Source organism: Sodiomyces alkalinus (assembly GCF_003711515.1).
Source record: "Sodiomyces alkalinus F11 unplaced genomic scaffold SODALscaffold_2, whole genome shotgun sequence".
In the NCBI taxonomy this organism is placed as follows: domain Eukaryota; kingdom Fungi; phylum Ascomycota; class Sordariomycetes; order Glomerellales; family Plectosphaerellaceae; genus Sodiomyces; species Sodiomyces alkalinus.
Window position 1 is genome coordinate 5590890 of NW_021167080.1, and position 20678 is coordinate 5611567.

Here is a 20678-nt window from a genome sequence, read left to right on the forward strand (position 1 = left end):
CTCTCGTTAATTTAACAGTTTCACCTACTTAGTGAAATCTTACCACGATTTTTATAAAAGTAAGAACACCGCTAAGGCGCTAGTTTAACGCTATTGCTTAGCCTTAATATATCTTACTATATAGAAATAAAGGAGTTATATCAGGGAATATCAAAGCCGATCCATAATACAGGGCTAAGTAGTATTAGCTTTTGCAGAAAAAACAGAAGATATTTCTTATATTAGAAAGCCAGGTTATAACCGGATCTTCTTATATAGAAATTAGCTATAAATCGATTTCAGAAAAACTCCGAGATATCTTATAATAATATTAAGAATTTTTTATATTAGTGCAGGTACTTTTCTCGAATCTTCTTTAACTTCCTAAAATAGCAGGTAATAGATATACCCCTTTATAGATTTTTTCGGGGGTTATATAGTACGTACCGCTTAGCAATGATTCGGGGATTCCCAGAGCCCCCGCCAACCCCACCCACGTCATAACCACCTTACCTTCCAATATATGGCCCTAACATCGTACGGAGTAATTACCCATCAGCGTGGGAGAGAGGGACCTTCTCGGCTATATCGACGTACTTTGTCTGATTCGCGAGTGCTTTCGACAACCTGCGACCAGAGGCTTTCTTACTTGTATGGCGTCTTCAGGACTCTTCCATCTCTCTCTCGGTAGCTATATTAGTAGCTTCTGTTCCCTTTGGTACTCCTGGTTTATGTCATCCACCCTCTCCTACGGATAGAATAACTGCCATCGACATGCCGGGCATCGCGCGCAAGGTGATTATATGCGCAGCGATCGACGGCCTTATCATTCAACCCCTCTCTCCGAAGGGCCAACGACCCGCTCCGGCCCTGCGACTACGCTACGGCGATGCTTCTATCGCTCCAGCCTCCCGCGAGCAGATCCCAGACCTATCGTCTAACCCAAACGTCTCCTTTGAAGCATTCGGTGTCGTCGGTCCGTCACACTGCGCTTCTCCTTTCTCCTCCCTCATGCCGGAAAGCGCCCTGTCTTGCTGACCCCCTCTTTCACCTCCCTAAACAGGGCTCATAACTGTTGCGAAGCGGAGTTACCTCATCACTATCACCCGTCGTCAGCAAGTCGCCCAAATTCTCGGCTCTCCAGTGTATGTCGTCACCGAAGTAGCCATCACTCCCTGCACTAGCCGCTTCGAGGCCGAAACCGCCGTCTCTCGAACCGCGACCCAGTTGCAGAGCAGGACGGAGGATACCGATCCCGAGGACAGCGACGCAGATGAAACCCTCGAGCTGCAGGCCAACTCCGCCGATGATGTTGAGGATCCGTCGGCTCCGAGCGAAGGCATCGCTGCCGGTTCTTTGGGGCCCAACCGCAATCCCAAAAGCACCGTTGCCGAAGATGTCATAAGCCGCAGGGGCAGCTACGGCCGCTTTGCCCAGCGTTGGTTCAGCAAAGCCGGATGGGCGCAGAGACAGAGACGTAGTATAGGGTGGAGCGATGCGTCACCATCTCAGTCCTCCACTGCCCCTGAATCGGAACGGCAAGTCAGCAGGGAAGGAACTCCTGAGGCCACTCTGGTCCAGGACGATGAGTGGGAGCAGGCCGGCGAGGAGCGAGCGAGATCTCTATTACCGAAGTTCCTGCGGACCGCCCACATCTTCTACGGTTTGTCCCAGAGCTTCTACTTTTCCTACGACATTGACATTACGAGGCATTGGGCAAGGAGGTTCGAAGCACCTCCCAGGGACCTGCCTTTGTACCAGCAGGTCGATCCGGTGTTTTTCTGGAACAGGCATACCCTGAAACCCTTCATCCAAACCGGAAATGACGCCTTGGTACTCCCACTCATGCAGGGATTTGTCGGTCAGAGACAGTTCGTCGTGGACAGCAGCCCACCCCAACATGACGGAGATATGAAAGACTCCGTGGAGTTATCAACCATCTCCCCGCCTGTGTCCCTGCCAGGCTCTCCGCCCCCAGAGAGGGCTCGCGATTCGTTCGACTTTCGCCCCACGGAAAAGAAGTTCCTCGTCACAGTCATCTCTCGACGGTCCACAAAGAGAGCTGGCCTCCGCTATCTCCGACGCGGTGTTGACGACGATGGCTATGTCGCCAACGCCGTCGAGACGGAACAGATCCTCTCTAACGCGTCCTGGGACAAGAGCAATAAGATCTATTCCTTTGTTCAAATCCGCGGCAGCATACCTCTGTTCTTCACCCAGAACCCGTATTCCCTGAAGCCGGCGCCAGTCATCCAACATTCCTCGCGGGCCAATTACGAAGCATGCAAAAAACACTTTGTACGATTGACGAAGGAGTACGGGAGCTTGCAGATCGTCAACCTCGTGGAGAAGCACAACGTCGAGGCGCCGCTAGGGTCGGAATTTCAAAACACCGTTGCCAAGTTGAACGAGGACGTATTTGCGGCCCAGTCTTCGGAGATACCTTTCGAGTGGTTCGACTTTCACGCAGCATGTCGAGGAATGAAGTTCGAAAACGTCAGCATCCTGCTTAACATGATGCGGGAAAAGCTGGAAGAGCTCGGCTGGTCCGTTGAAAAGGACGGCGAGCTGGTCCAACGCCAGCGTGGTGTACTGAGAACGAACTGCATGGACTGCCTCGACCGCACCAATGTCTGCCAGAGCTCCTTCGCCAAGCAAGTACTGGAAGATCAGCTTCGAGCCGAGGGTTACGACATGAGCGCTCAGCTAGACCAAGAAACGACTTGGTTTAACACACTCTGGGCGGATAATGGCGACGCAGTTTCAAAGCAGTACGCGTCCACGGCGGCTATGAAGGGCGATTTTACCCGCACCAGGAAGAGGAACTACCGGGGTACTCTGAACGACCTTGGCCTCTCGTTGACAAGGTTCTACAACGGGTAAGGCCAGTCTGTCTTGGAACGTCGACCCTGGAAAGATACAGCCGTTCTGGCTCGTACTAACTCCCTACTGCGTCTTAGTATGGTAAATGACTACTTCAGTCAGGCCGCGATTGATTTCCTCCTGGGCAACGTTACCTCGATGGTCTTCCAGGAGTTTGAGGCCGAGATGATGACCAAGGACCCCGCCATCTCCATGATCAAACGCCGAGAGCAAGCTATCGAGCTGTGTCAGAAGCGCGTCGTGTCGGACGAGAACGAAGAGTTCACGGGCGGCTGGGTGCTGCTTACCCCTCCCACTTCCAACACGACCAAGTCACAGCTACCCTTTGAGGAGGTCGTCCTTCTCCTGACGGACGCAGCGCTCTATCTCTGCCGCTTTGATTGGAACCTGGATAAGGTGTCGTCTTTTGAGCGCGTCGACCTCGCCCACATCGTCGGCATACAGTTCGGGACATACATCACTTCGACCATCGCTCCCGTGCACACGGACGAAACGAAGAACGTCGGATTCGTTGTTTCCTATCAGCCGGGTAAAAACGACATCCGGCGAATCAATACACGCACCGTGTCAAGCAATTTTCTGAGCCGCAGTGGCACCACGTCGGAACGGAAGTCCGGTGAAGGAGATGAGCCGTTGCAGAAGCCGGCGCCGCCGGCTTCGGGACTGGCGAGTCTATTATCGCCCAGGCGTACGAGAGATGCGCGTCCGGTACGGAAGCTCGCATTCAAGGCGCCTTACTCGCAGTCTTCGGCGGCGGTTGGCGGCGATGGCCCGCGGCTCAGCGAAATACAGCAGGTGGTCACCATCTGTGCGGATATAGAACGTCTCGCGTTCAAGTGCCAACCCGGAAAAGATGCGCCGGGAACGAGCAGCGTTATCGAGAAGGGAGACATCATCTCATTAGAGGAGGCGCGTCAGAGCACAACCCTGCTAGATCACCTGAGCCATTCCATTAAGAAGCTCGTGTGGGCATAACACATAGAGGACGTTCTCTTCGGTACTCGGGTTGGGTTTTATAGCCGCGCCAGCGTGTCAATGCATCCCGCGGGAAGCAGGCTTCTTCACGTAAGATCTAGATCTTCACTTATCCAAAATCTCTATAATAGAACCGCAACGGGGGGTCGAGGTAGGGTCTATGCCCCCCGCCTCCCCCGTTCCCTTTATTGTCATCACCCTAGAGCTGCTTGGTGGCTCGATAGAGGTGCATCTGGTATCGCATGTTCTCCAGCTGGATAGGGTACCGTAAAGAATCGGATAACCTGAACCAGACGGACTCGTTCTCCTCGACTTTCTCCCAGGTGCAACCCCCGTCGCTGATGGTATCGTCCTGGGCCAGACGCCCTCGCTTGAGCAGCGCGTGGTCCAGGAGCCAGTGCATGGGGTAGCGCTTCGACTCCTTTCCTACGACGGCCTCGGAGTAGCTTCCCGGACTGTCAACGACGAGCAACAGCGAACCGACAGGGATAACGGCGGTGAGGTTGAGGAGGAAGGCAGTCGTCTTGCCGATGCCGCCCGCCGTGAAGAGCTCGTTCAGAGTGAAAAAGAGGGTCACCAGGGAGGGGCCATCGAGGCGTGAAGCGAGCTCCTCTCTGGTCATGGCGAGCACGTCGGCGTGGACGAAAGTCGAGGAGAGCTGACCGGGCAGTATCAGAGGGGTGTTAGCGGCGCGAACCGCGGCGCTGGCGTACTTGGACAAGGGCGGAGGGGTGGTCATGGCATCGTGGAGTTTGGCGATGGCGGGGGACCAGGGGGCCGAATCGAGGAGGGTGATGGTCCCTGAAAATGTTCTGGCCTGGCTGAGAGTATTCTGGTGGGCGAGGAATGCGGCGAGGGCAGAGATTTCGGCGGCGCCTCCTCCGATGGAGAGCACTTTGAGTATCCTGGTGTTGTGAGCATTCGCTGTGGATGTATCCCCGCCTATCCCGTCCACGGCCTCGGGTGGCGGTAGACCCGGGAGGAGGATCCCGTCCAGGTGGCCCGCCAGGCCAACCAAGACGGAGGCGTAGCCCAGGGCACGGGTTGGGCTCCAGCGGGCGGCGTAGGCCTCGAGGAGGGCGGGACGGGCATTCTGAAAAGCGGCGGCGAAGTCCCGGTTGAAGAGGGCTGCCTTTATCTCCTGCAAGAGCGTGGTTAGTGTTGGCGAGCCGTCCGGCGCTGCGGGCTGGAAGAGGTCTCCAAACGATCGCTGGAACTCGTCGAGGATGCGTTGCTGCAAGGGCACCGGCAGGCTGGAGAAAGCCGCTTGGCTATTTGTAGTCTCGGGCCCTTGTGGCTTGCTGGGAGGCGGATGAGTACGTGTCGCTCGACCGTTCACTGTCGGCTGAGACCCCTTATTGCTGGACTTCTGGGACACGCGGGAAGGCTTCACGGTGCTCGGTTTTTGTGTCATTGTCGACTTCACGGTGTTAATAGATGCGACTGAGACTGACTCGGGGACACAAGGGAGGATGAAGCTGCTTCTTTTGATTTTCCTTGGATTTTCGAGCTGTCTGTCTATATGACCGACCGACCGGACCAGATCGACTATATATTTTGTTCCTTTCCTTTAAGATCTTGGATATCTGAACCTAGTCCTCAGGGATTGAATGTCCGATCCAGGTGAGATTAAGCTTTCGAGCAATGCCATACTGTTGTCGTAGATGATCGTGATGCTGAGGATCCCAGAAGCAAGGGAAGACCTAGGAAGACCTAGGTGGAAGGGGAGTAAAAAAAGGGGACACGGAAAAAAAGGACGGGCAAAGCAAAAAGAAAAAAAGGAGACCTAACTGAATCCGGCCTAAGGTCCAGGCCTGGCCAGGGGCTTTGGGTTTAACGGAACGAAGTCTGTGCTCATACCTCGTAGAAGCCTGACCATCCGATGACGTTAAGAATATGCCTCTACACGATGCTCATATGTGGCGGTGCGGGACTGTGTGACTGAGCGTTGTACAACGTACAAGCGGAAAACCTCCAGGTTGTCGTTCTGCCGATTCAGTCATCTCCTCCTGTACGGACTACCTATAAATTAACGATTAGAAGATGAGATGGAAATAATAATAAAAGTAAAAATAAAAAAGAGCCTTGGAAACCCGCCACGAGGGACACGTCCGAGGAGTCCGTTTCGAAGGAGTTGGTGAACCGCTGCAAGTTGAAGGTTGAATCCGGAGGATCCGGAGGATCCGTTGGGAGAACTAAAAGTACCTTACGCGCGCGGGGGTCAAGTCACGAGTCGAAAGTACAGCGTAACTTGGGTAGAATACAATTCTCATTTTCGTGTGTGTGGTATCTCCGCGGTTGGTGTACAACGTACCTTTACGTTAGGTAAGGTACCGATAGATACCACAGGCGTTACCTCGAGGGAATCTCTTTGAGCCTAAATGGACAGGTGCTAGTAGATCTGTCTGATTCGTGCGGTTAAATGATACGACACCTAAGGATCGTTCAACGATTTTTGATTACCGTACATATGTATCGTGATCGAGTCCAACCTCACCATCACTGAACGACGGACAAAATCTGATCAGCTATTTCCACTTGTGTGTCGTCGGGTATTTGGAGTCGTAATTAGTAGTTCCTAGTATCACAGCATAGTAAGGGTTTGTGAGGATCTCCCACGGCATTTCACACTGCACTCTTGAGCCATCCCCACCCTGATTGACATCGTCGTTCCTTCGGAGGCGGAGGCGGCACGACACACAGGCGGGATTTGTAGGACCGACATCGACGCGGTATTTAAGAGAGATTGGCTCACGGAGCAAAATATATGAAATAAAGCGGATGTTTGCGCGAATGATGCGAGAAGACATACCATCGTAAATGATATATATGGCTGCTTGCACGTGGCGGGCTTGAGTGGTGTTAATAAAACCATTTGGAAAGCAAGCCAAGCCACTCCAGGGCAGGTAGTTGACACAGTCGTCGAACTGGTGGAAGTCGAAGAAGACAGGCAGCTATAGGTAGCTGGATGAATGGCAAGCGTTTTGGCATTCCCTTCGCTACTGAGCCGAAAAAGGCAGAAGTCCGCTGCGACGCACCAGTGCAGCCATTGGGTTACCATTGCTTCTCGTAGCCTCAATAGTGAGTGAGCATAGTCGCTGGCCACAACAGGAGAAACGGGAAGCACCAGACAATCAAATGAGATATTAAAGAGGCCAGGCATCGCTCGAAGTTCCGCTAGTTTATGGATAGGTAGCCCGTCCTATCCTCCCTCGTTTTGTCCACTCCGTACATACGTTTCCCGCGCGGTCATGGCGGTCTTCCATGACCGCGAAGGGTCTACCGACCTACACGTACACCGTACACTGCTGACCGGGTTAAAATGCGGTTAAATATAGTATGAGGTATATTAGTGCCTCAACAAGCGAGGGAAATTCTCCTATCGAGACCGTTACGCGGGGAAATGGAGAGACGTACCTGACGTCGAGGCGTGTACAAGCCGTCCGTCCACCATCCATCCACCCGTGGAAGAAGGAATTGCCTGAACGAGTATAGTACGACACGGAGGTACCGCTCTCGTGTTACGGAGAACTTCGTACTGTACAATGCCTTAGGTGAGCAATGATTTCGTATACCAGTAGTTCAAGGGTCGAGTGCTTTGGTACTTTTGCGGAACTACTAATTGATTTCGCCCAGGTGTTGTATGATTTTCCTACAGCAATTCCAAAAAGGTTCGAAGCAGTTCACCTTTGAAATATAAGGTACCGAAATTATTGTGGCTTACTCACTGTACCTACGCCAGTGCGTGTACACTAGTAATCATGACATGACGACGGCACCGTGATATAATGGAGCCCCACTTATCATACCTCCCCCCCCCCCCACCAGATCCCCCCAAACGTCGTGGCGGGCTTATGTCAGGATCGCAGATCGGATGGGGGGACGAAGAATCTGCGAACTGCACTTGCCCAACATTCGTACAATGTACTTCGGACAAGGAGAAGAGAGGACAAATGAACCCCTTCCCAATTCGAGTAACTGATGTACGTTGTACCACAAGCGATTAAAGCTGGATGACGAAACGAAAAGCGGGTACGACTAGACTAGACGTTGTATCGCCTCTGCCGCCGCCACTCGAGGAGTTGCCAATACCGTCCGTGTAAGAAGAAAAGATTCTTACTCCGTACGAAGTAATTACAGGCAAAAAGAAAGAAAAAATCAGAAGGGGGGGAAACATGTTTCCCTGGCGGTTGAGTTTCGCCCCACCACTCCAGTGCCTGAGAAACTAACGACGTCGCGGATGGCACAGGTCCTACTAATAATTGCTACCCCTCCCCCTCCCACCCCGCCGGAATCGCAATGCCCCTCCTGCTAAAAAACCCTTTAACCCATCTTACCCATTCATCTCGTCATAATTAATCCAACCCAGTCCATCCTCCCCTCCTCTCATCTCTCACCCCAAGAAATTTTCCCTTTTTTCCTGCGAGGAACTGAATCTTTCTTTTCCCCTCCCTTCGCCCAAACTCAACATACCCCCCTTCTATAGACTGTGATACCTCTGGTAGATAATCGCAATCATGGGCTACACCGAGAAGGACTGGCTAGCAATCAACACTATCCGTGTTCTGGCCGTGAGTTCCCACTGATTTTTTTATCCCTCCCATTGTTGCCCCGCCGCTGTTTTCCCATGCCCTTTTTGTCGTGTTGGGTGGTGGGGGGTTGTACGACTGCTCACAGTAGCTGCTGAGGGCAGCCGTCTGGGGATGACGGAGAGGGTATCTCGACATGCTCTGGTCATTGAACCTGATAGCTAATTCAGAATGTCTTCTAGGCGGATGCCACCTTCCACAGCAACTCGGGCCACCCTGGCGCGCCCATGTAAGTCCAGCTACATCATCATCATCATCATTCATCATCATCATCATCATCCCAAAAAGCGCCATGCTGGGTCGTGGTGCGGTACGCTAACAAACTTTGGTGCTTCTCAGGGGTATGGCGCCGGTCGCTCACGTCCTCTTCAACAAATTCATGAAGTTCAACCCCAAGAACCCCAAGTGGCTCAACCGGGATCGCTTCGTTCTCTCGTGAGTTTCCATGTCTTCTTGTTAACTGGGGCTTCATCTCTCGGGCCTATGGAGTTGACCATCTGTCCACCACCAGGAACGGCCACGGCTGCATGCTTCAGTATGCTCTCCTCCACCTCTTCGGCTACGAGCTCTCCATAGATGACCTGAAGGCGTTCCGGGTAGGTCCCTCCCAGTTACGCAGCTCGCGGCTTATATCCTGCCTAAATCTGGCGGCTTTCTAACGTCCCCCTCTTCCCCAACTTTGTAGACAGTCGACAGCATCACTCCCGGCCACCCCGAGGCCCACGACACCCCCGGTATCGAGGTCACCACCGGTCCTCTCGGCCAGGGTATCTCCAACGCTGTCGGTCTTGCCATTGCCCAGGCCCACACTGCTGCCACCTTCAACAAGGATGCTTTCCCCCTCGTTGACAACTACACTTACTGCTTCCTCGGCGACGGCTGCTTGATGGAGGGTGTCGCCAGCGAGGCCTGCTCCCTGGCCGGCCATCTGCAGCTCGGCAACCTCATTGCTGTGTGGGATGACAACCACATCTCCATCGATGGAGACACCAATGTCGCTTTCACCGAGGATGTGAGGAAGAGGTACGAGGCGTACGGCTGGCACGTTGTCACCGTCGACGATGGTGACCACGACCTCGACGGCATCGAGGCCGCTATCCAGGCCTGCAAGGAGGCCACGGATAAGCCCTCGATCATCGCCCTCCGCACCACTATTGGCTTCGGCTCCAAGCAGCAGGGCACCCACGGCGTCCACGGCTCGCCTCTCAAGGCCGACGACATCAAGCAGCTCAAGGAGAAGTTTGGCTTCAACCCCGAGGAGTCCTTCGCCGTTCCCCAGGACGTCTACGACGCCTATCACAAGCATGCCGCCGAGGGTGCCGCCGCCGAGGAGGAGTGGAACAAGCTGTTCGCCAAGTACGCCGAGGCCTACCCCCAGGAGGCCGCCGACCTCTCTCGCCGCCTCAAGGGCGACCTGCCCGAGGGCTGGGAGAAGAACCTGCCGGTGTACACCCCCTCCGACGCCGCTGTTGCCTCGCGCAAGCTGTCCGAGACGGTGCTCTCCAAGATCGAGGCCGCCCTTCCCGAGCTCCTCGGTGGCTCTGCCGATCTGACTGGCTCCAACCTGACCCGGTGGAAGTCGGCCGTCGACTTCCAGCCCCCCTCTACCGGCCTGGGCGACTATGCCGGCCGCTACGTCCGGTATGGTGTCCGCGAACATGGCATGGGTGCCATCATGAACGGCCTCGCCGCGTACGGCACCATTCTGCCCTACTCGGGCACCTTCTTGAACTTCGTCTCCTACGCTGCCGGCGCTGTGCGCCTGTCCGCCCTGTCTCAGGTCCGTGTCATCTGGGTCGCCACCCACGACTCCATCGGCCTCGGTGAGGACGGCCCCACCCATCAGCCCATCGAGACCCTGGCGCACTTCCGTGCTCTCCCCAACTGCATGGTGTGGCGCCCCGCCGACGGCAACGAGACCAGCGCCTCGTACTACGTCGCCCTCACCTCCAAGCACACCCCCAGCATCATTGCCCTGTCGCGCCAGAACCTGCCCCAGCTCGAGGGCTCCATCATCGAGAAGGGCATCAAGGGCGGCTACGTCCTGCACGAGGTCGAGAACGCCGACATCACCCTCGTCTCGACCGGCTCCGAGGTCTGCATCTGCATCGACGCCGTCAAGTACCTCGCCGAGAACCACAACATCAAGGCCCGTGTCGTCTCCATGCCCTGCTTCGAGGTCTTCGATGCCCAGCCTCAGGAGTACCGCCTCAGCGTGCTTCCCGACGGCATTCCTTCTCTGTCCGTCGAGGTCATGAGCACCATGGGCTGGGAACGCTACACTCACGAGCAGTTTGGTCTCAACCGGTTCGGTGCTTCCGGTGCCTACAAGGATGTCTACAAGGCAAGTCAAGTCCCTCCTCCTCTTTTTCTTTTCTTTTTTTCCCCTTCCCCCCCCCCCCCCCCCCCCCCCGCCCCCCTTTAAAAGAAAAATCCCAACGAGAGAAACAACGCTAACACTCATTATAGAAGTTCGAGTTCACCCCCGAGGGCATCGCCAAGCGTGCCGTCGCCACCGTCGACTTCTGGAAGGACGTCCCCAACATCCGCTCCCCTCTCAACCGCGCGTTCAAGCAGCTTATCTAGACGATCTAGACATGACCATATTAGGAATTTAGGGGCTACGCATGGCCTGGAGATTGGAAGAGAGGATGAGAAGGAGGTGGTGATGTCGGAATTCAAGCATGCCGAAATCAAATACCTGTTAGACGGAACAAGCTGTAGATCGTGGCAGATGAATAAGAGCAAAAGAAATCGTGAACTCCTTTTTTCTTTTGGGTGGGGGTCTCATAAAATGCATACTAACTCCATTTTATACCAACCCTCCATATCCTATTTTGATGCAGTCATATCCGTTCGTCCTCGTAGAATCATGATTGGGGTCACCTAAACGGTAAGGGCCACGCATAGGGACCCTGAACTGTCCTTCGCCATGTGTCCTGATACGGTCCCATGATCAAGTATCATGAGAAGAACTTGAACAGAGCTGGCAATTGGGCCCCTATAAGGGCTGTGATGCAGCGCTCTTGTCCGTGTCGGAGTCGCCTTTCTGTTCCTCTTCTTCTAGCCATTCACGTTGGACGGCACGCCCCACGCGCTCGAGCCGGATGGCAGCCCGCCGTGCCTCGAGAGCCTCTTCGGCCGTGCCGGCCACTACGAGCCCGACGAGTATCGGTGCCTTTGTGGCTGTATTTCGGGCCTCGTCGTCCGATTCCGGTGCCGATCTCTTGCTAGGCGGTATCTTGGTGCCTGTCGCCGCGGTGGCGGTGGCGGTGGCGGTGGTGGGGGGAGAGGTTTCGCGGGTATTCTGCGAGCGGGCCTTGGGGCTGGTGGTTCCGCTCGCTCGGGAGTCGCTTCCTCCTTCTGGCCCTGAGAGCGAGGTGGCCGCGAGTTCTTCGACGGGAGGGGTTGCCGCTGCTGGACTACCGCTAGGGATCGAGTCCGGAGCAGGGACGGCGACGGCCACGGCCACGGCGGGGGCGGTAGAATGGTGTGGTGTTGATGGACGGGAGGGGGACGATGGGTGTAGAGGACCGGAAGGCGGAGACAGGGCGGCGGGGTCGAGGTAGGAGGTGAGGACGACGGGGTTGCCGGGACCGTGCTCGACGATGAGGCGCTGGGGGTGGCCGAGGGCGAGGCGCTGGGCGGCGGCGTGGGCGGTTAGGGAGGTGCTTGTGAGAGATGTGAGGGCGTCGAGCTGTGTTTCGGACCGGGCCGAGGTGAGGATGGGGTTCAAGTTGCGGTCGGAGAGGTGGATGGAGAGGGTTGGGTGTTGGGAAGGTAAGGAGGCCATGTTTGCTGCTGGTGCTGAAAGGATTCCCAATTCCTTGATATTCAAAGCGAGGCGCGGAGGAGGAAAGGAAGGGGCCGGGTCGTGTTCGTGTCAGGCAGCTCAGAGGCAGTCAATGCGGTTGCCATATGCAGGCAGAAGTTGGAGCAAGACGAAATGTTGGTGTGGGAAAGGCGAGATATGAGGTTATCATGAGGGTGACTGGCGCACGACCATGTCATGAATATGAATGGGTACCTTATATAAAGGAAGTATTTTAGGTCAGGTCCCTTAGTCGAGACAATTGGAAGTGAAGGGACTGGCAGGAAGGGGAGGAAGAGAGAGAAGGCAGGTATAAAGGAAATAAAGGAAACCGGCCCAATGGGTATAGAAACGAAATGTGGGATGAACTCCTGCGGACGGCGAGAGCGATGTATTGGAGGAGAGGAGGGGAAAACAGCGAAGACAAAGTTCGGAGCTACCTTCGGTCGAGAAGAAGTAGGCACTACGGAGAGCTAAAAAAAAAAAAAAGAGGTTAAGGTCGGTGTCAGTTGATACCAGATGCATAGCGCTAGGTACATACGGTTACCTGCACCCAGCCAGGGTAGGTGCCCTTACGAATAGAAGTGCTCTTGTTACCACGAAGTAATTATACCAGACTTTGAAGCGATGGCCGTACCTCTCGCTGTTTACCCCGCTAAATTACCCCGCCATTGTATGGCCGTCCGGCACTACGCCACCAAGGTACCGGCTTACCTGGTAGGTATGGGTAATAAGTAAGGTAGGTACCTACCTTAGCCACAACCCCCATCATCGCAATCCCGTCCTGATAATGCGACACTTAAGGAGAGCGCTAATGATGTGTCAAGTGTATCTCCTCGGATGACGTAGAGAGCCCCTGTATTCGGTACTAGGCTTGTAGCTGACAGTATCCCTGGAAAGGGAGGATCAGGTTCATGCTGCTGAATTGTTAAGGTAGGTAGGTACCGTAATTAAGGTAGTAGTTCCATCGGTGGTGACTGGCTAAGGTACCTTATATGGATAGTCCGTAAAGTAAATACTTAGCATCAAAGTCCCGATCCAATGTCATTTTCTTATAATTGTCAAAGGTATAACGTACCTTAGGCAGCTATAATTAGGTCTGTTGTCATTCGTCTTTGGTCCGAACCCCCCCTAAAAAGCTTCTCAATCCTCATGTGACATGGATATCTACAACGTACAACACAAACACAACACAGAGAGGGAGATGTGAGGAGCAGCAATCCCGTACCCAACGCAGAGTAGCGGCGTGGCTATCGCACCTATCACTTCTCAGATTCACATCACTTCAACCCGGATGACCCCCCAACTGTCCTCGCGGAAGGCGGTCAGGAACCTGCTCGGAGCCATTTTCCCATTTTCCCAACCCACGATGGCATCGGCGGCGGACACGCAACGGGACGTGTGGGGGTGATCGTGAACGTGGATCCGTAGCCGCACCCTAGTCCCCGTTATCGTATGTTCCACCATGCCCTGGTGCTGTCCCCCCCCCCGCCCCATGCACTATGCAGGCAGTGATGCTGGCGAATACGACATCGGCTCTCTGTTCGCATTCTGTTCGCCGTTGGCTTTGGTCACGTCCGCCCTGCAGCTTTTCCTACACGAGCAAATGTTGTATGGATACCTCCTTTCCCTCCTTTGCCGTGCCAGAAGTGCTTTTGGGCCCTAGCTCGGATAATTGCAGAGCATCACCAGTCATTGGCGCTGGGCAGAACGGCCAAAATGACATTATACTATACCGGTAATTACGCGACCGAATACCCATTGATACCGACGAGACGGCGCAGGATGTCTAGAAAATCACTACGCCCGTGTGGTCCTGATTGGTACTCTGCCATTGTCTCTCATGCGCCCAAGGCATGATCCAGAGTCTCGGGTCTTGGTCCGTATCTTAACTCGAATTGGGGGTTAAACCCCCTTTTGTTGCTTCATCCTGTCTAGTAGACTATGGAACCGATTAACCAGTAATTCGGATCTACGTATATACCGTTTAGTGCGGCGCAGGAACAGGCAAGGGATTGCCCTGCACATAGGTACCTTACCTTAAACATGTGAGCTCGAGGTACCCCTGGGGTAAACAGGATATCCACTGTGTAATTACCTTAAGGAAGCTGGGTAATTACAACGTAAGGTACCTTACCTTACATAGTACATACGTACAATCTGTCAATTCTACCAACACCACTCCAGCTTCCAAGGACCACCACCGCACGACGCAAGAGATTAATGCATCCCACCTAGATCAGACTTACGACGATACTACCTAATTCCTAACATTCGTAGCCGTCATGGCCGATGCCGACGAGAAGGCGAAAGCCGAAAAGTTGGCGGCCGTAAGGAAACGAGTAAGCTTCATGTTCACCCCATCCCTTGGACTTGAGCAACCGGACTGACCTGTATATCTGTACAGGCAGAGCAGATCAAGAAGAAGAAGAAGAAAGCTGCCCCGGCGGAGCCCCGGGAAGACGCCGAACCCGCCCCCGCGGCAGAGCCAGAAGGGGGCTCCTCCACAAGCAAGCCTGAAGTCGAAGCTCCCGTACCCGAGGATTCCAAGGATGCGCCCTCGCCTGACGAAGACTTTGGAGCCCTGGACCTCTCCGAAGATCATCCACCCGCGTCCCCCTCTCCGTCCCAACCGCCGGCCTCCCTCGCTCAACAGTCAAAGTTGCGCTCCGCTTCGTTCCGCCAAGGTTCGATTTCTGTCGGCAGCGGCCCGCTGTCTCCCGGCCCCTTCAGTCCAGAGGGTGAGACGGCCACGGACATCTACAAGAAGCACGTTGCCCGCATAGAGGAACTAGAGAAGGAGAACAAGCGTCTGGCCAAGGAGGCGACCGATGCAGAGAAGCGCTGGAAGAAGGCCGAAGAGGAGCTTGCCGATTTGAGGGAGGAAGACGGCCAGGGTAGCGGCAGCAAGACGGGATCTGATAGCCTTGTCGAGAACCTGGTGCGTTGTTTTACTCTACACTTTTGCGACATTGTCCGATCAGAAATGCTAACGGCAATTTTTCTTCTTCTTTAAAATTGCCCAGAAATCCGAGATCGCCTCTCTCGAACGACAGAACACTCAGCTCCAGCAGCAACTTTCCCGCTCCGGGTCATCCCGGCAGGGCTTGTCGTCACCGTCCGTCTCTGCCGGATCTCCCCCGGCCATCGCCGAGCTCGAGGCCAGTCTGGCCTCCAAGTCGGCCACCATCGAGACCATGGAGCTCGAGATCTCCAAGCTCCGCGCGCAGGCCGACCGCTTTCCATCCGAGCGCGAGCAGATCGCCGCCCTCGAAGAACGCCTCGCCCGCTCCGAAAAGGCCGCCAGCCTCGCCCAGCGCGAGCTGGCCGACGTGCGCCGCAACCTCGACCGCACCACCGAGAAGGTCGTGCGCGAAGGCAGCGAGCGCACCTCGGCCGAGACCAAACTGCGGGCCCTGGAGCACGAGCTCGCCGACGCCCTCGCCGCGCGCCTCGACGTCGAGAAGAAGGCCGACGACCTCGAGAAGAAGGTGGCCGCCCTGAAGACGCTGCACAAGGAGCACGACGCGCGCACCCAGGCGCTGCGACGCGACAAGGAACGCGCCGAGAAGGAGGTCAAGGACCTCAAGACCCGGGCTGAGCGGCTCGAGGGGGAGAACGGCCAGCTGCGGAGCCGCCGGTCGGTCGAGGGCGGGGGCGGGGGCGGCCTGGACGACGAAGGCGTGGACGAGCTGGAGAACGAGGTGCGGGGGCGGCTCGAGAAGAAGATTCGCGATTTGGAGGCCGAGGTCCATGATCTGCGCCGCGGCGTGTGGCAGGAGAAGCGCCGCGATCTTGCTGACGCCGCCAGCCCCGGTGCGGCGTCGTTCCAGGACGTGGATCTCGGCGCGCCGTCACCCGGCGCTGCGCGTAAGGGCAGCCACCACCACCGCCACCACCATCAGCATCAGCATCACGGTGGCGGTATTACGAATATTATTCAGACCGGTCTCAACGTGCTCACCGGCCATACCGATGATGACGACCTGTTAGAAGAAGACGACGTGGAGTTCGACGAGGATGCGTTCCGACGGGCGCAGGAGCAGGATGCCAAGGCGCGGCTTGAGAGGATTAAGGAGATCAAGAGGGGGCTCAAGAATTGGGAAGGCTGGCGGTTGGACCTCGTCGACCTGCGGCGGGGTGGCCAGGAAGGGTTTGGGGACATTTTCGACGTCTAAGTTGGGCTTTGCAATGTGTTGGGATGCGTTGTCCAGGTTACGTGAAGCATTGGTCGTAGTATGTCGAGCTTTATGATACGCGTTTCTGCTTGCTTGTCTATGAATGAAGCCCCTCGCATGGGAGATTTCGAATAATCAAAGGGAGAGGTTCTGATGGGGATGTGTTTTCCCATGACAACATTATGGAAACATAGATTTCTCTGGATGGTCCGCAGGGCCCAGGACGGAGATGACGAGGTTCTATAGACTACATATTTTCATACACAAGAGGCAGCGCTTCCGCCGAATATTACAAGCGTCTTCTCTCCACACTAAATCAACGCTTCCCATTATTTCATGACCCAGGGGGGCAGTTACAGTATGCCCTCAAAATACCAGCCAGTCTGGCCCCATCTTAAACCATTCAAAACCGAGGAGAGAGGGATATCATTGGTAATACAGTCCAGAAAGCAAGGAGAGTGGAAGGATGCCGAGAGTCCTTTGCCAATCCGTCCCTTTTTTGCAAAAACGCCGAGCCGGTACCCATAAAATCCGCCAGTGTGATTGTGATTCGCTTCGCGCGCATGCCGAGGGGAGTATCTGCTATTGTTGTTTCTTTTTCTTTGGTTTCATTTTGCCATCCGTAAAAGTAAAACAGCCGAGAAGGGGAACAAAAAGCCAGGGACGCCAAATGTATGCTTGTAGTAGTTTCGTGATCGGACAGAGGTGACGATCCCATCGCAAATAGCCGGGGATCAAGCATCATCGCGTCGTAAAGGGGACAGAAGGGTGGGGTTGGGGTATCGTAGTATACAAGAAAGGTCGAGAATCAAGGAGAAAATAGAAACCCCCGGGGGGAAAGGGGTCTTTTAATCATGGACGCAGTTGGCGCATTGACGCCGGAAGTGTCGACGCCCATGGTCGATGCATCGAGGCTGCCTCCACGGAGGGCCTCCTGGAGCTCGGCAATCTGGGCCATCATGGCGAGGGTGTGTTGGGAGTGGCGGTCGATCTGGTCGCGGAGCTCAGCATTCTCCTGCCGGACGCGTTTGAGCTCGTCGCGCATCTCCTCCCAGGCGTCGGATGTGGAGTTCTTGCGCGAGCGCTTCCGCTTGACACCGGCCCTCTCGCTGTCGCCGTCGCTACTCGCGTCGTCGCCGGCCGGGGTGCTTCCCTCGTGGGTATGGACGCGTCGGAGGTGCTCGTTCAGGTTCTCCTGTCTCGAGAAGCCTTTTCCGGTGTGTCGTTTGCAGGCGGGGTGTGGGCAGTTGACGGTGTTCTTGGGACCGCCGTGCTTGCCGTGGACTTCCCGCTCGTGTCGGAGGAGGCCGCCCGAGTAGGTGAAGCCGGGGAGCTTCTCGCAGCCTTCGGCGGCGCAACGGTATGGTCGCTCGTGCTTGTCCATATGTTTGCTGCAACGGAGTACTATCTATTAGCTTGCTGTAAGAGGAAGGGCGGGAGGGGCGGGTAAAGGCTTGTGCTGACCTCCACTCGCACTTGCGATTAAAGACTTGAATGTCTTCGGTGCAGCCGGGAAAGGTGCAATAGTATTTTCCATCTGCCTGTTTCTGTACTTCGCGTTCGGGTTTAGGAATGTGCTTCGTCCGAATCGAGTGTGTCGCCGTTTCTATGTCTTCCCCGTCGTGGGGAGGCATCGAGTGGGTCAAGTTGGCGGGTAGGGAGACGAGACCTGCAGGGGTAGAGATACTAAGCTGCCCAGCATCGCTAACCATGACGGCCTCGTTGACCAACGCTTCTTGGATCATGGAGCGATCATCCGGCAACATCGGTGGAGATGCGTTGTATGGGCTCAGGTCCGGGACGTCATCGGGGGAGGGATATGACATGCGCGAGCCATGATGGTCTTGATCTGGGTCGCCAATGGGCGGATATGAGGGATCGTGCATGAAATTCCTAGGTTCATAAACGACGCTCATCTTGTGAATCTGCCCGATGGGGCCAAGTATCGAAGGCGCACAACGCGCTGTTGGCTGTTGGCTGTTGGCGTGGTGATGGTATTGCTCGAGGTCGAGGGATGCGAGACCGTCTAATGGAGCCACGCCACGGGTGGGTGGGCTAGCTGGAAAGGGCCAGCGAATGCGTAACGGATGCCAAGATAGCTGTCGAGCTCGGAGTAGAAATAGGAAGCCGAAAAGGAGGGGATACGGTGTGTATAGAGCATGCGTTGTTCCTGGGGACCAAAAGGTCAGGTCAACCTGCAGTGAATCAAAGTACGAAGTTTATTACGGATAAATAATTAGCAGGCTCACCGAAAAGAGTGGCCTGAAAATTCTGGTGTTGATGGGTGCTTAGCTAAGGTACGGATGTATTGGTGGGTGGTCTGCCTGCCTTATTAAGCACAAAGTAACCCATCTGCTCACGTGACCAACTCTGAGTGGTGACTACCGTATTGTGAGTGTTCTTGACTGCCCCTATATATATAGGAGAGCTGAGATTGTCTGTTGTCTGGCGCCCAAAAAAAAATAACAGGGTCTATAGAGCCAGCAATCTGTATGTCTCCCTTCAGGTTTACTTAGTCCAAACTTACGGTTAGCCCTTGGCTTTGAAATGGCATGGAAACTTAAGCACCCATTTATACCCGGGATCCATCCCTGATATCAAAGTTGGTAAAGCTTGCATGAAGACAGTAAGCAACTAGACCTCGAAAGAAATGCAGACGGGGCACATCACGATGTATTCTCGCAGCAAGTTTAGAGAGGGAGAAACAGTCAATTCTGGCTCCCAACCCCTTCCCCCGGGTCTAGCAGAGAAAGGCCCGTGGTATCCCTCTCTTGCGCTGTTCCTCTTCCTGTTAGCTCAAAACAAGCTGTCTTGCGCTGATTGAGGAAGGGACAATTCCGCATTGATAAGAAGAAAATGAAGAAGAAGAAAAATCAAATCCGTTAAAACGCCCACGAGGCAGGCTGAACGATAGCGCGGTAGCATTGTCGCCAGTATCTGCTCTCGGTCCAACACACCGTCCCAGCAATGGCGTAAAAGCACTGTCGCTGTCGAGTGGCGAATATTCTCGTCCAGACAGCGTATCCAAACACGTATGGGGTATCATAGCTAAATGCAGCAAACACAACAGAAAAAGAAAAAGAAAAAAAGGAACAGCTCCTTTCCTCAACCTCCCCCCTTCCTCCTTGTTTTTGTGGTTCCCCTGAAACAAACCAAAGCGATAGCGCGGAAGCATTGTCGTTATCGGTCGTCTCTGAAGTTCCTGAGCACTTCCTTACCCCAGCGATGGCGCAATGTCACTGTCGCTGCCGATATGCCTGCCTTGCCGGTTCGCCGCTCGCCCAGCGGAGGTGCCGGCCCAGGCTGCATCTCAGATGAAGAAGGCGCTCAAAATGGATGATTATGATGTGATGATCACCGTAGTTTGGTAGATTGTTTGAAGTGGCAAAGAAAAAAGAAAAAAGAAAAGAAGAAAAAGGCCTGGTAAAAGTGGAAATGAGAACGAAGTGAAGAGATGAGTTGTGGCCAGGTCGGCTGCCAGGTGTCTAGGCAAACAAAAAGATTGTCGTTTCGTCGAGCCGTTGCCGTTCAAGATTTGTCGATTGATTTTATCCGGTCCGCCCTGCAATGCCGAGCTAGGTGGATCGAACCATCCCCTGTTCCATCACCCCGATGTGGAAAGTCGAGTCCGTATACTCTCCACTGAATCTTTTCCCCGCGAGAGGGGGTGGGGGAGAAAAATTACCTAGGCGACGTGGCTAGGCTTGCTCCCGGGGAGCAACCCGCCCAAGCCACGCTGCTGACGCTCACGTCGCGCCGCCCCGTCCTCGCAGTCGCTGCCGGATTCGCTCGTGGCGGCAAACTTGGGGCTGCGCTGGTTGCCGAAGACCTTGAGCAGGACCACCATGACGAAGCTACTCGCGATGCTCATGCCGAGGATTCCGATCATGGCGAAGTTGCTGCGACGGAACTGGTATCGGCCTGGCGCCGAGTCCTCGGGCCATCCCGTGTACAACGCATAGGTCGTCACGACGCTTCCCAGGTTGCCCAGGCCAGAGACCAGCGCAGAGGCGGCGGCCACGCCCACCTCGCCGTGGCGGCGCTGAAAGATCTCGCTGGTCCAGGCCATGCAGTTGGGCACGGTGGGCCCGAGGCCGAAGCCCACCATGAGAAGGCCACCGTACCGCGCCCAACCATTGGACAGGGCAAAAGTGACTGTGAGGAGACCGGCGATCTGGACGCATACGGCGGCCGAAAAGATGAACGGTCGGTATCGGTGAAACCGATCCGAAAGCGGCATGACCAGCACAATGGCAATCAGGT

General features: G+C 55.1%; 9 protein-coding genes across 9 annotated transcripts in view; 4 read left to right on the top strand and 5 right to left on the bottom strand.

Annotated features, from left to right (window-relative positions):
* Nucleotides 1–753: 753 nt before the first annotated feature.
* SODALDRAFT_270662 (hypothetical protein) lies at nt 754–3837 on the top strand (the record flags this gene model as incomplete). The annotated part of the gene is made up of 3 exons (XM_028607726.1): nt 754–955; nt 1043–2858; nt 2940–3837. 3 exons carry the CDS (start codon nt 754–756, stop codon nt 3835–3837), a joined length of 2916 nt encoding a protein of 971 aa, XP_028469343.1.
* Nucleotides 3838–3877: 40 nt separating this feature from the next.
* On the bottom strand, nt 3878–7103 carry SODALDRAFT_377199 (hypothetical protein; the record flags this gene model as incomplete). Its single annotated transcript, XM_028614891.1, has 9 exons — nt 3878–5333; nt 5430–5513; nt 5799–5824; nt 5938–5982; nt 6068–6105; nt 6335–6365; nt 6474–6764; nt 6876–6935; nt 7074–7103. 9 exons carry the CDS (start codon nt 7101–7103, stop codon nt 4037–4039), a joined length of 1902 nt encoding a protein of 633 aa, XP_028469344.1. The 3' UTR covers nt 3878–4036.
* An 839-nt stretch (nt 7104–7942) lies between these two features.
* SODALDRAFT_331286 (transketolase) lies at nt 7943–11205 on the top strand. The gene is made up of 6 exons (XM_028611423.1): nt 7943–8408; nt 8609–8655; nt 8766–8861; nt 8938–9022; nt 9112–10770; nt 10896–11205. The coding sequence occupies exons 1-6, from the start codon at nt 8355–8357 to the stop codon at nt 11010–11012; spliced, it is 2058 nt and encodes a 685-aa protein (XP_028469345.1). The 5' UTR covers nt 7943–8354; the 3' UTR covers nt 11013–11205.
* On the bottom strand, nt 11108–12706 carry SODALDRAFT_331287 (hypothetical protein). Its single transcript, XM_028611424.1, has one exon. The coding sequence runs from the start codon at nt 12217–12219 to the stop codon at nt 11428–11430; it is 792 nt and encodes a 263-aa protein (XP_028469346.1). The 5' UTR covers nt 12220–12706; the 3' UTR covers nt 11108–11427.
* A 900-nt stretch (nt 12707–13606) lies between these two features.
* SODALDRAFT_357596 (hypothetical protein) lies at nt 13607–14461 on the top strand (the record flags this gene model as incomplete). Its single annotated transcript, XM_028614016.1, has 4 exons — nt 13607–13644; nt 13750–13886; nt 14092–14116; nt 14425–14461. The coding sequence occupies 4 exons, from the start codon at nt 13607–13609 to the stop codon at nt 14459–14461; spliced, it is 237 nt and encodes a 78-aa protein (XP_028469347.1).
* On the top strand, nt 14373–16719 carry SODALDRAFT_308353 (hypothetical protein). The gene is made up of 3 exons (XM_028609081.1): nt 14373–14579; nt 14645–15178; nt 15264–16719. Exons 1-3 carry the CDS (start codon nt 14523–14525, stop codon nt 16413–16415), a joined length of 1743 nt encoding a protein of 580 aa, XP_028469348.1. The 5' UTR covers nt 14373–14522; the 3' UTR covers nt 16416–16719.
* A 504-nt stretch (nt 16720–17223) lies between these two features.
* SODALDRAFT_272065 (hypothetical protein) lies at nt 17224–18331 on the bottom strand (the record flags this gene model as incomplete). The annotated part of the gene is made up of 2 exons (XM_028607808.1): nt 17224–17806; nt 17880–18331. 2 exons carry the CDS (start codon nt 18329–18331, stop codon nt 17224–17226), a joined length of 1035 nt encoding a protein of 344 aa, XP_028469349.1.
* Nucleotides 18332–18978: 647 nt separating this feature from the next.
* Nucleotides 18979–19729, bottom strand: SODALDRAFT_122289 (hypothetical protein). The gene has a single exon (XM_028606635.1). It carries the CDS (start codon nt 19588–19590, stop codon nt 19207–19209), a length of 384 nt encoding a protein of 127 aa, XP_028469350.1. The 5' UTR covers nt 19591–19729; the 3' UTR covers nt 18979–19206.
* A 1-nt stretch (nt 19730) lies between these two features.
* SODALDRAFT_397318 (vitamin H transporter 1/biotin symporter vht1) overlaps nt 19731–20678 on the bottom strand; it is a gene marked incomplete at its 5' end in the record, with an annotated part of 2303 nt that continues 1355 nt past the window's right edge. Inside the window, one exon of the mRNA XM_028615298.1 lies at nt 19731–20589. Coding sequence (XP_028469351.1) covers nt 20101–20589 — 489 coding nt within the window. The 3' untranslated portion in view covers nt 19731–20100. The remainder of the gene's footprint in view (nt 20590–20678) is intronic.